Source organism: Salvia splendens, unplaced genomic scaffold (genome assembly GCF_004379255.2).
Source record: "Salvia splendens isolate huo1 unplaced genomic scaffold, SspV2 ctg546, whole genome shotgun sequence".
In the NCBI taxonomy this organism is placed as follows: domain Eukaryota; kingdom Viridiplantae; phylum Streptophyta; class Magnoliopsida; order Lamiales; family Lamiaceae; genus Salvia; species Salvia splendens.
In genome coordinates, this window is record NW_024599204.1 from 1 (window position 1) to 17,938 (window position 17,938).

The window sequence follows — 17,938 nt, forward strand, 5'->3', positions numbered from 1 at the left end:
AAGGGTGAGATCTTATATGGATTTACTTTTCAGAATCATTTATTTGAACGATTGTATTTGTATATAATTATTATAGTATAATTAAACAATAGTATATTATAAGCATTAATGTATATACAAATAAGCATAATTCTAATGAGTAACATATATGCTGTGATATAAATTTACAACGTGTGGAATTAATGTCGAAATATGGCCGTGATTTGATAACACATATTAGAGGACGTGGTTAAAACAGTCTGCAATGTACATTTAATATTAGATGAAGATTAGTATGATTGAATATTTGAGGTGGAGGACGTGTACAAGTGAAAAATGAGGCCGTGTGGATAATTTGTAGGGGCCTCCATTTCAAGGTCCATATTTCCTTATCACATTTTCTAATTTGTGTTACAATTATAACCACAAGCAAGATCTAATTTGAAAAAATAGATACATCAACACAAATCCTCAAGCATATACTAATAAATTTTGCATGAATAGAAAGAAACTAATTACTCACTTCATTCCATAAGAATATGCACCCTTTCTTTTTTAGTCTGTCTCACAAAAATATGCACTTTCCAATTTTGAAAACTATTTTCACTCTAATGAGGTGAGACCCATTTTCTCTACTAACAATACTTTAATTACTTTTTATCTCTACATCTCTCTTACTTTCCCAATTTTGCATTAAAACTCGTGCCGAACCCAAAGTGCATATTCTTTGGGGACGGAGGGAGTATTAAAAACGGATTCGCATGGAAAAACAAGACAAATAATTGTAGATGGAGAGAGTCTATATGCAACAGTCATCACTGGTCACATAGCAGAATATAATTCTGGCAGAACACGTTGCAGGCATATTGGTGGAACAGACGTTACACGAAGGCGCAAAGAGAGGAGGGACGTTCCGCACCCCGACGGCCCGACCAATCACTGCTGGGCGTTATGCTCACTCGCGGGCCTACAAGTAGCCAATGTTTGAGCATTTTTAATTATCTATATATCTGAGAAAATAATTAAAATTCAAAATTTACTGTACTATTCAAATATAGTACTATATGTTATTTGGCAGGTTTCTACCTTTTTTTTTCATTTTCCCCTGCCAATACCTTCTATTACCACCTAAAAAAAACATCATTCAACTCATTATTTTTTCACCCAAAAAAAAATCTTTCTTGCACTCAATTTTCCTATTTCCTTATGACAAGTCAATAAGAATGGAGTATACCAAGTACCAACTCGTTTCCGGTGGGCTCATTACTTGTATGCACTTTTGTTTCTATCGGATCTTCATTGTTCCACCCATTGGCACCCCAATGTATCTACCTCCCCAAATATCCAACATATCGGATATCCCACGCAGTTGTTGGATGAAATCCAACTTTCAATTGACACCGCGTTTCATGTCCGCCTCGGAGGAAACAATTAAGATTTTCCATGTTTTTTGTCAACAATTTAGATGATCTGTCCTTGGAAACAACTAAAAGGCGAAAGATTTCTGGGTAAAAGTTGTTGAGGCATATAACCGGACTCAGTTTGATGAGACTCTTATTTGCTCCTGCAAGAAGAAGATTCATGCTCATTTTGATCGAGTGAGCCCAAAAATGTTGCGTCATTTAAAATACCGAAGAAAAACAATGGGACAATGGATCCAGTGAGGCGAATATTTTGAAATATGCTTTCAAACTTTATCACCCCGACAACAAGAAGGCGGTGAAGAGTTAAGGCAAGGGAATATTTGATGGCTAAGCCACATTTATGGATGTGAGTGAGTGGCTTAGCCAAGAGCTGCATCGCCATCCATTTGGAATCACACTAGATGATGATCGTGGGACTCGTATCTAGTTTAATTATGTGATTTGTCTGTTTTAGGATTTTAATTATGTAATTTTTTTTATTTTCTAAACTTTAGTTTTGTAATTTTTTATTTTATTGGGTTTTCAATATTTTTAGTGAATTGTTGATTCTATTGGGTTTTCAATATTTTTAGTGAATTGGATATTTTAATCATATAGTAATTCTTAAAATGATGAAGGGCGAATTGATTGAGACATAATTTAGTTACTTGTCACTCAGTAAATATAATTCAACAGACTATTCGGTTGAGTTAATCTAAGCAAGGAAAAACCCCACACCCAGAAACTGCAAAACCCTAGCTGATTCCATCCATCAAATAACTCTGATCGATGTCTGCAATCTCTCGGAAATGCGCGCGGTTGAATTCTATCATTTCGCGTTCGAGGAGTAATCGCCCATTTTCCACCAGCGCCGCCAATGACGCCCCAAGAGATTCCCTCATCTCAGCATCGCTCCTCATTGACCAGACGCCGCAGCCTCCCAGTGGCCCGCCGCCGGTAGCCGAGGCGCCGAATAGCTCCTGGGCCTTTCTCAAGTACGGTCTTGTTGCTGCCTTGACCGGTGGTGTCGCCACATCTGCCTACGCAACCTATGGTTGGTATCCCCTCGTTCGCATTTTAATTGACGATTCACTTGCTATATTATTGAATTTTGGCTCAGAGTGGGAATTGCATGTCTGCATTTTAAATTTGTATACGCGATACTGTTAAATTGAAGCTCTTACCTCAATTAAATGCTACTACTACATGTTTATTTGTAGCCTACACTACCGATGAGATAGATGAGAAGACAAAGAGCTTTCGTGCATCGGCCAAGTACACTGTTGGCGATGATGCAACTTCTCTAGATGTGCGTTTTCTCTCCCCTCTGTGTTTAGCTTTTGCCTATATGTTAGTTCATGTGATTAAGGAGCATCTGCTCAAATTCATTTTTATCCACGTATAACTAAAGATATACTACTATTTTATTATTTATGATAAATATAATGGATGGTGATGAGCGTCAATGAGAGTGGAAAAGGCATGTTCTTCCATCAATATTGCCCTTTGTGTGTAACAAATTCCTTTGGTAGTTAGATTATCACATGTTAAGGTGCCAAGGAAGACAAGTACGGGTCACCTTGTTTCCTGGTTTAATGTTTTCTTGACACATTGATAATGGCATTCTAAACTAGAACATGAGTCTAAACTCTAAAGACTAAACATGTAGTACTCTTTAAAGTTACAGGCTTAATTCTTGTACACATTAGTTTCATATGTTCTTATAGAAAACTACCTTCATGATTTATTTAGTAGGAGTAGCATCTAATAAGTGTTGGATATTTTGGAGCCTTGTAATCTATAGTTGCTACTTTATTGTTGATATGCTCTGGTCCAACTACTGATGCCCACCCTAGACTCTAGAGATTGATCAGAAAATGAGATGTTATGAGATTTGGGGAAATAGCAAGGGTAGCAATTTCCTTGATCTGAAAACTTACTACTCATGTGCCCATGATCTTCTCCTGAGTGCCCTTGGGCTATTTGGATTATTACTCTTAAAATTTGAGATTCAGTTTCTTCCTGATATGCTGAAAATCAAGAGGCATGAACTAACAATCTGTAATCCATGTACCAAATTATTTCTGCAGAAATTTCAAGCTTATCTACATGCTGCAACAATGTCAGGTGAAGTGGTTTTCTTTTGAAGGTCTTCTTTTGTAGTACTATTGTAACTGGATAAGATATAATAGTTTGTTACATCTGGTCTTAATCAATTAGTTTCAGTAATATTCCTGAAGATTATGTCTTAATTTCACTGGTTGTTTCATTTTGAAATTGTGTATTACAGGTCCTGCTAAATTAGTTGATGTTTACCTTGATTTGAGGAGGTTAGCTGAAGAACACATTAAGGTCATAATTTTAGATTTTCACGTTTGAGTGCGAGAGATCATTACTTTGTTTGAATCTCTGACCAACTTAAAGATTCTTTGAATATCTGGTCAATTTGTTTCAGGGTTTCACCGAACCAACATCAGATAAGCTTCTCCCTGATTTGCACCCTTTGGAGCAGCATATTTTTACCCTTGTTCTAGATTTGAATGAGACATTGATATACTCTGATTGGAAGGTAACATCTGTGTGCTTTTTCTTCAACTATTTTGCTTGATGGTCACATTTATTGCCTCATAGGTGAATATGCACTGATTACATTTACATTATGTCTAATCATACATTGTTCTTGTCATTAATTTGGTTGCTACGTAACGTCCGTAATTTTGTTGTAAGATATCCATATACATATAGGGAGAGGATCAAATAAACCTTTGTATGATCCACAGTTGTCATAAATAGAATTATGTAATGCAAAAACATTAACATCGAAGAAGTATTATTGTATGTATGAAAAAGCATACATAAAAGAACCATTATTGTATCATTGGATGCATATAGAATCATTGATAAAAGAATCATAATTGTGTGTATAAAGAAATATTGACATAAAAGAAGCAATATTGTATGCATAAAGAAGCATTAATCTGCAATTGCATGTAGAGAAGCATCATTCATACTATAAGTCTATGATCATCCACTATATATTTATATAAGTAGACAAAAATATGTCATTGGTTTCCAATTATTTTCTTGATGAAATTCTGATGGTGTACATATACTAACCACTGCATTTTCCTGATTGTGTTTTTTGAAGCGTGACCGAGGGTGGAGAACATTTAAGAGGCCTGGTGTTGATGCTTTTCTCGAGTATTTAGCTCAATTTTATGAAATTATAGTATACTCTGACCAACTAAATATGGTAAGCTTTTACTTTTTTTTTTAGATAAATAAAAGACATTGTTACTTTCACCTCCTATATATTGCTAACATTTTTTTGTTTATTATGGAACTTGTTGCATCTGTCCTCAAAATCACAGTATGTGGATCCTGTTGTTGAAAGATTGGATACAAAGCACTGTATCCGGTATAGGCTTTCCAGGGGTGAAACAAAATATGTTGATGGCAAGCACTATAGGGTACATCTATTCACTTTTACTTTAGACATCTATTGTAATTTTATTTACACATAATGTTACCGAAATGCCAGACAATTCATTTCCTTCTTGGTTATTATCATGCAACACTTGGGCAGACTGAATAGCTAGCAATTCACTTCTTTTTCTTTGTGTCAATTTATTGAGTGTTGGCTTCATTTTTCACCATTTTCCATCACTCCCTCTTTTTCTTGCTGAAAATAGTAGCCGTCACTATACATTGTTGAGTTGTTTCTGTCAGGCTTGTTGCTAAAGAAGCAAGGAGCATAGAATCAACAATGTGAGTTGCTGTTTGTAATCAATTAAGATTACATTGTAAGAATACATTATTGATGGGTACTATGTTTGCTATATAAGACTTAGAACTGCTACTATTGATTTGTGAATGCAATTTAGCATCATGAGAACATTGCATCTGAGTTTAATTCTGCTCATGGTGAAGATTTTATGAAAAGAATCCATCTCTCCCTTATTGACAAGCTATTTTATGCTTGCAAGCTTACTTGGTTTTCATTGTTTTAGTCGCAATACTCTGGATATTATTTCATAGGTAGAATATTGTTTTTTTTCTGACGTAATCTTTCTATAGGACCTATCAATGCTGAATCGGGATCCTGCTAAGGTTATATATATTAGTGGTCATGCACTTGAAAGTAGCCTTCAGCCTGAAAACTCTGTTCAAGTAAAACCGTGGCAAGGAGAACAGGAAGATACTGCACTTGTAGATCTCATTCCATTTCTTGAATGTAAGCATTTAATATACAGTTTTCTACCCATTTCCACTTCTGTTGGAAAATGTAGTTTAATTTGTTTGAGTGCAGATGTTGCTAAGCACAGACCAGCTGACATCAGAACTGTTCTAACCTCATACCAAGGGCGTGATGTTGCCAACGAGTTTATTGAAAGATCCAAAGAGCATCAAAGGTCAGTTTTTTTTTTCTTTTTCCCTTCCTTTTTTCCATTACCAATCAAATTTCCTCCTCTAGTTCTTTTTTCCCCATTTCTTTTTTGGATTGAGGTTGAGGTAGGACGATTGGTAGTCGAGGAATATTATTTTCCCAAATGAATGTTGCATCTTCTGAAATACTGGTTTATGGTAATATCTCACCACTTTAAGTAGCGATTAGTGAAGTTTAATAGTCATATATGTGTACTACAGCTTCTATATTCTGCTAATCTCGGTATATATAATGTATAATTACTATTACTCATTTATATTCCATTATGACTTTGTTACAAATTACTATAGTATATTTTAATTTATTGTATGGGCAAGGTGTTTCATGTTGTCATTTCACATTTTGTTGGTGTTCAATGCACTGATGGAAATATGTGCTGCAGGCGTATGCAAGGGCAAAAACAACAGGGTCGCTTATGGAAACGATAGATTTTAGCATCTGATTTCTGAGAAATGAAGAGAACGATCGGATTCTGAATAAGCAAATATTTTTTGAGGTGTTCAACTTGGTTGACAAACCAGTTTCTGTCATCGGAATGAATCTTTTCTGTTTTGAAAAATGAAACTAGCAGCATCATATTTGCTCGCTCATGGTTTTTGTGATGAGGTGGATTATTTGGAAGCCAAATTCTTAGTGCAATTGAAATTGAAGTCAAGTCATTAACATTTTAAGCTTACTATTTCATGTACTATTTGCTATTTCCTTCCTTGTCTCCTGCTCTGGCTGCAATTTTTTTAGGTAAATATTTGATTTTGCTCTTCTTGTTCTAGCGTTCTAACAAAAATGACTCGGTTTTAGGGTAAAAGAGTAGCTGCATAGAGGTTAAGGTGGATGGATAATCGTGAGACACTATATAATCTCGACACTGTGTAGACTAGTGATGGGTTGCAGATGAAGTTTTTGACAACAGATGTAAAAGACGAGTTGTAGCTCTGGTAAAAATATAAAGGCAAAATATGGTTAAGATATGAGATGTCTATATAATAGATGTGTGTCCTAACCTACTATTCCAAAACCAAGTCTTTAGATAACCAGATTCGTGAAACATCATCACAATGTCTTTTTGAGCTATATCATCCATGCAGTACAATTTATTTCGTTCAGAGTCATGTTCAATAATCTCCTATGTCTTGATATTTTGAAAAAAACAAAAGTGAGGTTGCATCAGCTGTGTACAGTTCAATTCTTTCGTAACACGACTGTTCGACAAAAGTTTATAAGATAATGATGGTGTTGGGGTTTTGCAATGGAAATGCTACTAAACAAACGGATCTCTATTCGGATCTATTTAGGTGATTATGTGAATTAATTCGCTTACGTGTATATTTTGGATTTATGAAGATTCACATAGAATACATAAATTAAATGTGATTTGGTTGAATACATTTTGATTCGCCAAAGGATAGTAGTGACTAGCAATTTCTCCACGTGTCGGGTGTGTACTTAGCCGTGAATCTTTTAACTTATTCCCAACTCACGATTCTCCATGTGTATGGACAAATTTTAGAGAAACGCATAGGACTTAACAAATTCGAAGACAATAGTCAAGTGTTGCTAAGAACTTGAAAAGTAGATCTAGATCTAATTCTTCTTCTTCGTCTCCCACTAGTAGGTGCTGATTTTGTAGGTAGGGTTAACACTTAACATTAGAGTCTTGTTTTTTCTTTCCAACGGTATTATATTAATATGTCTGTTGATATTTTAATGAATAGTGCTTGAAAATAGGATTTGAATTTAGAGCATTATATATATATATATATATAGAGGTGTGATCAAATACAAACTCTCTATAATACAAACTATACAAACTGATGTCAACGGAGTGTACAAATTCTGTCAACGGGGGCTGATGTCAACGGAGTGTACAAATTCTGTCAACGGGAGGGCTGATGTCAACGGAGTGTACAAATTCTGTCAATGGGGGTGTACAAATTCTGATTGTTCGATGTCAACAGAGTGTAAAGAATTTGTAGGAAATGTTGACATTAGAAAAATCTCTTATATTAACCGTTGATTAATTGTATTAAGAGCATCTCCAGTGGGCGGATGTCCCACTCGGACATCCCGAAAACACCTCCCGCCACGTCACTAGGACTTCCCATCCCACTGCCACGTCACTAGGACATCCCCTTCACAATCCGCCCTTCCCATCGCCCTTCCCACTAGGACTTCCCGCAATAAAAAAAATCACAAATTCACAAATAAAACAATTTACGTTTACGGAAATAAAATTTCAACACGAATACGAACGGGAAAAATTAACAACTTCATTTAAAAAAAACATACATGATTTGAAAAAAAATTACATAGTAATAAAATAAAAAAAAGTACTAACATCAACGTCAACCCTTCCGCGTCCAAACCTCTTCGATAATATCGTCCTAAAGTCGAACATGGGCATCTGTTTGCCGCATGTCGGCAAATGCACGCATCCGCTCGACCTCTCCATGAGGTACCCCCATATTCACATTCGCGGTGGCCACGCCGTGACTTGGACCTGCACCCGTATCATCTTCATTGGTCCACTTAGTCAGTTCCGCACCTTCATTTTCGTCAATCATGTTGTGCATTATGATACATGCGTACATGACATCGCCGATGTTGGGAATATACCACTGCCGTGCAGGACCCTTGACTACCGCCCATCGACTCTGGAGCACACCAAATGCCCGCTCCACATCCTTGCGCGCTGCTTCCTGACGGCTCGCAAAGTATGACTTCTTTTGTCCGAGCGGATGCTTGATTGTCTTCACAAAGACGGGCCAGTTTGGGTATATCCCATCTTCCAAATAGTATCCCATATTGTGCTGGTTGCCGTTGGCGACGAAACTGATGGCGGGACCAACGCCATTGCACTGAGCATTGAACATGGGCGACGACTGGAGAACGTTGATGTCGTTGTTCGACCCGGCGACTCCAAAATAAGCATGCCATATCCACAGCCGGTAGTCAGCTACAGCTTCTAGGATCATCGTGGGATGCTTGGCTTTGAAGCCAGTAGTGTACATCCCCTTCCAGGCGGCGGGGCAGTTCTTCCACTCCCAATGCATACAATCTATGATGCCCAACATCCCAGGGAACCCGTGCACCGACCCATGCATATCTACCAGACCCTGGCAGTCTTCGGGGCTCGGACTCCGAAGATACCGCTCTCACGCCCGCACAAAAATTCTGCAGACGCTCGACGGCTGTCGACCCGCCAATGTGGAGGTACTCGTCGAACATGTCGGCCGCGCCTCCGTACGCCAGTTGTCTGATTGCGACAGTGTACTTCTGCAAGGGCGTGAGTCCGGGTTTGCCAGCTGCATCCTCCCTGATCCTAAAATACAGGTATCTTCTCTCTAAAGCACCCACGATGTGCAGAAACAGCGGACGATGCATCCTAAAGCGTCGCCGGAATAAGGCTTCCCCAAAACGCGGTTGCGGAGCGAAGTAGTCTGCATACAACCGATTATGTGCAGCAATGTGGTCACGGGGTACTGTAGTTCGACGATGGATCAGCCGAGGTACCGCAGCCTACTGCCGCCGCTGCGCCCTCTGCTGTAGCAGCCTATCTATCGCACCTTCCACAACGACCTCCAATTCATTCTCGCTATCACTGTCACTAGACATTCTAGATATACTTGAAATTAGAGATGTAGAGAGAGAAACTTGTTAACACAAGTGGTGCGAATGAAATAAAATTCAACGAGCCGTATATATAGAGTTTTAAAAAAATTAAAAAAAATTTAAAAATCGGACGTCCGACCCACGCCACAATGGCGGACGTCCGCTCGCCCGTCGCGCCGACGTCCGAGGACATCCGACGTCCTCACGGGACGTCCGTATCCCGACCTCCCCTGCCATAATGGCGGACGTCCCGGTCGCCCGTCGCGCACGTCCGACCGGACGTCCGCCATTGGAGATGCTCTAAGTGAGTGAGATTAAAGTTTGTATAGTTTGTATTATAGAGGGTTTGTAGTTTATCACACCTATATATATATATATATATGGATGTGTCAATTGCTAACTCACTCTCTAATTGCTAACTACAACTAATTTAAGACGATATGATTTTAGAAATCTAGTGCTCTAAAATTTGCCACGTGTAATTTTCGTTTTTATTAATTAAATCGAAAAAGATAAAAAAAACTACCAAATTAGGGTTTTGGATGAAAATGTCAAGATAGTGTTTTGAAAATATCAACACAATGCTTTGAGAATATCAATACATTGTTTATGTCAACACGTTGCTTTAAGAATGACATTCTACATGTATTATATTGACATATTTTATATCATATGTTGACATTTGTTGCGGTACGAAAAAATTGAAATTTGTTTTTTTTTTTCAAATTTTGACATCGGAACATATGCAAGTGAGATCTCGTTAGAATCCTTATGAAATTATCTTCAATTTGATATATGTTGTGCGAAAAAATAATTTAAATCGAGAAAATTATATAAATTTTAAAGTTATGTGATATTTTTTTTATCATATTGACATTTCGGAGCTGATGATCTAGACCATTGCTTTGAATATCTAAAGGTTATTATTTAATTGTAATTAGTAATTAAATATTAAATTAACAATATAACACTCTCTTATACATAGTAAAATCAACATGAAACTTTTTTACTCTTAATATAACATCAAACTTTAGTAAAATCAACATCAAACTTTTTACTCTTAATATAACATCAAACTTTTTTACTATTAATATATTTTTTTCTTTATAGATGAGTATTTTAACATTAGTAAAATCAACATCAAACTTTTTTACTACTAATATTTTTTTCTCTAGACGAGTAACATTTAATCCTAATGTGGTTACAAAACAACAATTAATTAATTATGGCATAGTATTGACAGATTGTTGGATACGCTAACATAGTTGATCAAATGAGCCACTCAGGAAATTTCGAAATTCGGCCCGCCATTTCCTTTCCTATCGAAATCGAAGGTCACCAGTCACCAAATCGACTGATCGAAACCCTAAAATCAATCTCGTTGCTCGATGAATGCGTCATAGTCCTGAATTTCCAAATTGAGGAATCCTATCTGCATTTGAGGTTTGGTTAGAACGTCGATAGCAATGACTTTGGGCGATCTGAACAAAGTATGGGAAATCAAAACCCTAAAGCGGAAACCCAAAGAGGAAGAGGCGCGAAAGATTTTAGACAGAATTGCAAATCAGGTTCAGCCCATTATGCGTAAGCATAATTGGAGGGTAAAAGTACTCTCTGAATTCTGGTATGGCGTTTTTTTGCTGCTTTTCATGCCAACAATTGTCATGATTTTCTTCAATTGTATCGGAAGAGATTGAAATTGATTTCCAAAATTTTGATTTCATGCTCTTTGAGTTCAAAATGTGTGTACAAATTAAAGTTGATTTCAAAAAAATTGGTTGATTAAGGTCACTAATGGATTAAAAAACCCTGCTTTACATACTCCTTACGAGATATGGATATTCCAAAATTGGGGCTTTCTGAAATGATATTACATTCTTTTGAATGAATGTTGGAGCAGTAGGGGATAGAAAGTGAATTACTGGAAGTGAATTTTTCAGGCCAAAAAATCCGGCACTACTAGGCGTGAATGTAGGGCGTGGTATACATGTCAAGCTGAGACTCAGGAGGTCAGACAGAGATGAGGAATTTCTTCCTTACCATGAAGTTCTGGATACAATGCTGCACGAGCTGTGTCACAATGTTCATAGCCCTCATAATGCTAGTTTCTACAAGCTCTGGGATGAGATTAGGAAGGTAAATGGGTTGTACTTAGTTTTATACTTTTGTTCTATATCCGGATGCAACTCGCAGAGAGTGTGTATGTTAAAGCACAATGTTTGAAGAGCAAGTGTGAGCTCTCTATATGGAACTGTGACAATGCTATTTCAATATTATGGGAAGAGTGGGGCATGGGTTCTTTTGGTCTTCCAATCTAAATGAGCAGTTGATAGTCTTATCAATTCCGGTGATTACATAACTGCATTAAATGCAGAAAAATGAACTGGATTACGATTGGTGAGCACATTGAGTCTCATTACAGATAAACACCTGGCAACAGTCTCAAATTCTCGTTGATATTCCAACTATAACTAATCAAACTTGGAAGACCAATGATGACTATGTTGGATGGTGGAAATATAAGAGTCATTTCACTTGAATATATGCAACAGAGCCAAAAATGAAAAGATAAGATAACCTGCATGGGGAAAATGTCTCTTTTTCTTTTTTCTTTTTCTGACTATAGACTATAGTTCAGTTGACTGTAATGCACTGCTCATAACAGTGCCATCTTCTTGTTGGTCTAATGTTCTTATCCAATAGTGGAGTGAGCTTTCCAGGACTTTCCAGGCCAATGAACGTAGATCTGCACTTGCTATAGCTCCTGAAACAGTGGTAGCTCTTACCTTCTCGCAATAGTAGTTATTTACTTAAAACCTCACTGGGATGACATCATTACAAGGCTTCATCCTTTTCTTGCTCACTTTGGAGATAGGCTCATAGCGCTCTAGTATGAGCTTAAAGCTAAACTTTTTTTTATTATTTTCATATGTTGGCACTTTTTATGTTCAGAATCGAATGTATTTTCATTTTCTCCTGCATTAGGTCTTTAAACTTAATCTGCTGAAACATGTGTTGAGGCAAAACCCAAACAGTATTTTCCAATTGTTTGTCTGAAGACATTATTGAAACACTTTAGAGCTTCTGAAGCAATTTTTTACCTTTTTCAGCAGTAAAAGATAAGATAAGATAACTTATGAACCATTCGTGAAGAGTTATGAATGAGGCATTGTCTTTTCCAAATTCATATTTGATGGTGAATTCATTATAAGACATCAATATAGAGTTCTGAAGGCTTGCCTTATAGTATATGATTTTCATTCCAGAGTCTTCAGTGGTTTGTATGCTTCTTATTTCTTACTTCTATATATTCTGGCAACTGTTTCTATAAATGATGGTTAAACACCTTTTGATTTTATTTGAGTGTCTGGGTTTAAAAGGGTGTTTAATATAATACTCAATGTCCATAGGAGTGTGAAGACTTAATAAACAAGGGGATCAGTGGAACAGGACAAGGATTCGATCTTCCTGGAAGGCGTTTGGGTGGAGCCTCTCATAAACCCCGTCAGTCATCTCTTCGCCAGGTTGCACTAACTGCTGCAGAAAATAGAGTGCGTCTTCAGTCCTTGCTGCCTTCAGGACCTAACAAAATTGGTGGTGATAGCTCTGTTATGGTTGCCCTGAGTCCTGTTCAAGCTGCTGCTATGGCAGCAGAAAGAAGATTGCAGGATAATATATGGTGTGGGTCAGAATTCTATGATTTAACTGGTGATGAAGACTGTACTGATTTAATGAAGGATGGTGTTCCAGATAAACCATGCTGTTCTAAAATTTCAAAAACTGCATCTAATGAACATGATATGAATGTAAAATCGCTGAAAAGAAGACGAGAATCGGATAAAGTTTCTTTAGTCCAGTCTGATGAGGGACAACCAAAGCCCATTTTAATAGACCTGACAAATACAGCTTCAGAAAATCACTCAATGTGCTATCCAGATAAAATGCATCCTAGTAAAGATTACATTAAAGATTCACGTGGAGAAGCTTCAGCGTCGTCATCCCTTCCTAGCCATGACCAAATGCATGAAACTAGTTCTGGCACATGGCAATGTACAACATGCACTTTGTTGAATCCAGTGAGTTCAACGTGCTTTTGATATATTTTCTTCCCATTTTCATGTTTCTGGTATTGGTCTCCTTATACTATATATGTAAGCTAGATATTGTTTTTGATTTGTATGTTATTCTATTTCTTGCCAATATTTTCTTTTTAGTTCATTCCGTGTGTATTTGCATTTGTGATGCGAATATTTTCTTTGGACTCTCTGTATTGGACACACTTGCTGCAGCAGACAACTGGTTAAAAAAATGCAATGCTTGTTCTGAACCATGCATGCATACATATATTTCTTTATGATACAACAAATACTAGATTTGTGAAACATGCATCAATTAGTATATTTGACTAGTTCTTAAGAGGGCATTTATAGTGCTAACTTGAATAGCTTATGCTAATGTTGCATCCTACTTCTGCTACATGTTTGTGATTTTTTACTATTGTATTGAAATACTTTGCATAACAAGAGAAAACTTCTGATTTGTATCCCATCTCTTTTAATTCTTATCATGGACGGAGCCAAGCTGTGCTCTCTGCGCCATCCTGGGTACTACTTTAGTGGGTAGCCTTGATGTGATTTATGCAGCTCATAGCGAACAACTAAGTAACTATTTCTGGCAGCAGAGAAAACTGCCTGATCTGTCCTTTAGTTCATGGACATTTCTAACTGAAAGGCCTAGTATTTCTTCTATAAATGAATTACTTCTAATGCATGCATGAATATATCTATCATTGTATATGACATGCTAATAAACATTTTTTTGTTAGATTTCAAGTTGACCTCTTTCCTTAATTTATTTCTTTCAAGTTCATAATCAGTAATGCTTCTTATTGCAGCCGTTGGCCCCAATATGCAGCCTCTGCACAGCAGAAAAGCCCAAAAAAGATAAGATGAAAAGTCATAGGTGGTCCTGCAGATTTTGTACTTTGGAAAATGATTTGAAGATGGACAAATGTGATGCGTGTGGGTCCTGGAGATATTCTTATGGTCCACCTATTGCTACTTCAGCACCCAATCTTGGAACATGAGGTAGAATATTACTTCCTAAATAATCTGTTTATTGTTCAATAAATTATGTTTCTTATGCCGTCTTTTCACTTTTCAGTGTGCTTTTCATAGTTATGTGTCATGTCCCCCTAGTCAGTCATTCTGGTTTCAATTAAAATTAGGATAAGTTTCTGCATCCTCACACTGTTAGCAGAACCTTACATATTACTCATTGATGGCATAAGCTCTTTAGAACATACTGATGAAGTTTCTCAATTGACTGATACTGTGATGCAAGAAAACAGAGAGAATCCAATTGAATTATATAATGAACTAGGAAAATAAAGAGAAATTCCTCCTCTTACAAGTTACAATTATGAGATGCTGTCCCTAAAATTAGGATAAGGCTTACAGCGGATGCTATCCAGAATAATACTGCAACTATGATGATACTAACAGTAACTCACTAATAACCATTTAAAGATTTAAAGAAAGTTAAGGCCCAAGTATATAGATTGGAGCACACACGAAAGCCTGACCAATAACTATATTCCAACCCCAAGTAACTTAACTACTCCCTCCGTCCCCAAAGACTATGAACTTTGGGTTCAGCACGGGTTTTAATGCATTATTGGTAAAGTAAGAGAGAGATAGATAGAGAAAGTATTGTTAGTGGAGAATGGGTCCCACCTCATTAGAGAGAAGAGAGTTTCCAAAATTGAAAGTTCATACTCTTTAGAGACGGACGAAAAAGGAAATAGTGCATACTCTTTAGGGACGGAGGGAGTCTAACTTATTAAAGATAACTATAAGTAAACAATAAATAACAGCCTCATAAGCCAGAGGGCTTACAGTTATAATCTTTCATTCTTAGGATGCCATGAGAGTCTGCTAATTCCATTTTTTTGTTGGGTATAGATAATACTTTAGATCAATAAATTGCCGTGATATATGCTCCCGGCTATTGCTAACACCTTTTTTTCTTTCGGTTAGGCATTGGTAATACTTTAGATCAAATTGGGAATACTTGCTAGTTGTTAGTGCACAATTTGACTGCTTTTCCATGTCTAAGATTGGACAAGATTCGCATTACATTGAACCTGATATTGGTTCATTTCTTTTCAAGTCATAAATATATTTGTAAGTATTTATTAAGAATCAGAAGGCACTGATATTTGGTACTCCGTATTCTGTTTCAGATTTTTGCATTCATTGGAAGTATAATGGGAAACCGAAGCAAAAGTGGGCATTGTTCATATATTTTTCTTTCAGCATCCTTTTACTATATGTGACTGTCAAGGTTCAATGGTAAATCAGTAATGTAAGTTGTTAACATGCAACCAATGTTGGAAGAACTATGCATCATTGTAATATACAGATATTTATTTCCATCAATGATATATTGATGCCAAAGTGATTGCGCACTCTACCAGAAAGGAAAACAAGTTCAATATCTTGCCATAGCTGAGAGTTAAAGAAAAGTTGTACATCTGATATTCTAAATTGTGCGTAGTTATGATATATTATCTTGTTATATTGCCTTTAAATCATTGGAACAAGTACAATCTTAGCCACTGCTTGCCACCGATGAATGTTATCAGAGTGCTTCCTGGTGAGTAAGGGCTTTCGACGATGCTGCTCTTCCACATTTGTATCAGCTCTCTTGCCTCGACACATTTACACCCCAAACAACAAAGAGCATGTAAATGTTACATTGTTGTGTTTCTTTTTTCCTTTGCATTGATAAATAGACAGATGACAAACAATGTAATACTTAAATACAAACCTGGAGCAGGAACTTGTCTGCAGTTGTGCCATGGAAACAACTTATTCTCGGGTCAATGGAAGTTAATTTGGCAATTCACATATGTTCAGTCCCTTATTAAAGAATGAATGTGAATGAAGATTCAATGAAGAACGAAACCAAATTGTAGAACAAAATCAAATTGAATTTAATAAGAATTGAATCACAATGAACAAAATGGAACTCACCTACGGCTGAAGATCAGAATTGAAGAATGAATCGATTTTAAGAAGCCCTAAACTAAACTACGTCATTTACCTCATGAAAGATGACAATCCCGGCGTTTCCATGTTGGAATTTAGACAAGCCAAGTCTGTTTAATTTTACTGAAAATTTTAGGATCGGACCATAGTATGTTCATGATGCTTGAGTAGCTACTCTTTTTAATGCTACGGAAAGGGTCATAGTAATATATTTAACCTTAGAAATGTAGTGTAGATATTAAGTGTGAAAAAAGATCACGAAGTTTTGGATAAAGAAGCTGCTGATAATTTGTGCAGAGCAGTATCCATATCATACCCACATATTGAGGGATAAAGCTCTCTACAATTCGAAAATGGCTTCAATTCCTGTGTGCAATTCGTCAATTATTTCTTCGAGACCGCAAGTTTCGTTCTACTGCTCGTACCCCTCAAAGTTTATGGCGTTGAAGCCTTCTCGAATCACTTCTTCGAGAGCTATGGCTGCTTCTCGAATCACTTCTTCACTCTGGTCTGAAGATTCTTGGGATTAATGCACTGAGTAGGTTCTTGTTTTTTTTCTTCAGAAACCAGTTTTAGATGGATAACTATGATTTCTCAAGAATAGCCAAGATTGTTTTTTGTGAAGGGAACAAGAAGCATGAAAGTAACTTTTATTTCTAGGAAATTGGAGAAACACAACGCTAAATTTCATGTAATCTACCTGCCCAGAAATTTTATCTTAGGACAATTTCTTACCCTAACAAATAACATCCTAGCCATAAAAATATGGCCCACACGGGATATGCATGTTCAAGTACTTACTAAAAGGGTGTTTTGGTTTCAGGTTGCACCTAAGCAGAAGATTAGAATCAAACTGAGATCATACTGATAATGGAAGCGGCAAGGACAACGAATGCAAAGACTATGGGTCCAGTGCCTCTACCAACAAAGAGAAGGGTGTACTGTGTTCTCAAATCTCCTCACGTGCACAAAGATGCGAGGTTCCATTTTGAAATTAGAACTCACCAGCGACTCATTGACATCCTTTACCCAACTGCGCAAACAATTGACTCCTTGATGCAGCTCGACTCGACTTGCCTGCCGGTGTTGATGTGGAGGTTAAGCTTTAGATCTCACGGTAAATGTAAACTGTGATTTCGTTGTACACATGATATTTATTGGCTTCAGCAGGGAATTATGGAGACAACGCTACATTTTGTTGGGTGATAGTTGAAATCTTTGGCATTTCTTTTTAATGTGTATTCAGCCAGTAATGAATATCAAATTTTAGTTATGCATGAACCAACTTGAGTAAGTAAGTGATCATGGTTTCATAAGTATTAATTCTCTCAATTCTATCAGTTGAGCTGCGGATATTTAGAATAAGTCAGAACAAGAAAGCTAGGATCCATTAATTAAGACTAAATATCAGTTTATAGTTGGAGGGAAAGCAATCATACAAAAGAATA

General features: G+C 36.8%; 2 protein-coding genes and 1 pseudogene across 2 annotated transcripts; all 3 read left to right on the plus strand.

Moving 5' to 3' along the window:
* The first annotated feature begins 2,082 nt into the window (after positions 1–2,082).
* LOC121790561 (mitochondrial import inner membrane translocase subunit TIM50-like) lies at positions 2,083–6,527 on the plus strand. Its single transcript, XM_042188751.1, has 10 exons — positions 2,083–2,436; positions 2,603–2,691; positions 3,473–3,509; positions 3,673–3,734; positions 3,838–3,951; positions 4,531–4,635; positions 4,754–4,852; positions 5,460–5,616; positions 5,692–5,794; positions 6,212–6,527. Exons 1-10 carry the CDS (start codon positions 2,172–2,174, stop codon positions 6,255–6,257), a joined length of 1,077 nt encoding a protein of 358 aa, XP_042044685.1. The 5' UTR covers positions 2,083–2,171; the 3' UTR covers positions 6,258–6,527.
* Positions 6,528–10,694: 4,167 nt separating this feature from the next.
* Positions 10,695–15,896, plus strand: LOC121790559. Its single transcript, XM_042188750.1, has 5 exons — positions 10,695–11,062; positions 11,379–11,574; positions 12,849–13,514; positions 14,333–14,525; positions 15,683–15,896. Exons 1-4 carry the CDS (start codon positions 10,905–10,907, stop codon positions 14,522–14,524), a joined length of 1,212 nt encoding a protein of 403 aa, XP_042044684.1. The 5' UTR covers positions 10,695–10,904; the 3' UTR covers position 14,525; positions 15,683–15,896.
* Positions 15,897–16,738: 842 nt separating this feature from the next.
* On the plus strand, positions 16,739–17,653 carry LOC121790560 (annotated as a pseudogene).
* Positions 17,654–17,938: the final 285 nt, after the last annotated feature.

What these genes read in the sequence shown, in the direction of transcription:
- LOC121790561 (XM_042188751.1), top strand. Translation starts at nt 2,172, where the DNA reads ATGTCTGCAATCTCTCGGAAATGCGCGCGGTTGAATTCTATCATTTCG. An exon ending in ACATGCTGCAACAATGTCAG is followed by an intron (nt 3,510 to 3,672) that starts GTGAAGTGGTTT and finishes TGTGTATTACAG; the next exon opens with GTCCTGCTAAATTAGTTGAT. An exon ending in AGATCCAAAGAGCATCAAAG is followed by an intron (nt 5,795 to 6,211) that starts GTCAGTTTTTTT and finishes TATGTGCTGCAG; the next exon opens with GCGTATGCAAGGGCAAAAAC.
- LOC121790559 (XM_042188750.1), top strand. Translation starts at nt 10,905, where the DNA reads ATGACTTTGGGCGATCTGAACAAAGTATGGGAAATCAAAACCCTAAAG. An exon ending in TCTGGGATGAGATTAGGAAG is followed by an intron (nt 11,575 to 12,848) that starts GTAAATGGGTTG and finishes CAATGTCCATAG; the next exon opens with GAGTGTGAAGACTTAATAAA. An exon ending in CATGCACTTTGTTGAATCCA is followed by an intron (nt 13,515 to 14,332) that starts GTGAGTTCAACG and finishes TTCTTATTGCAG; the next exon opens with CCGTTGGCCCCAATATGCAG.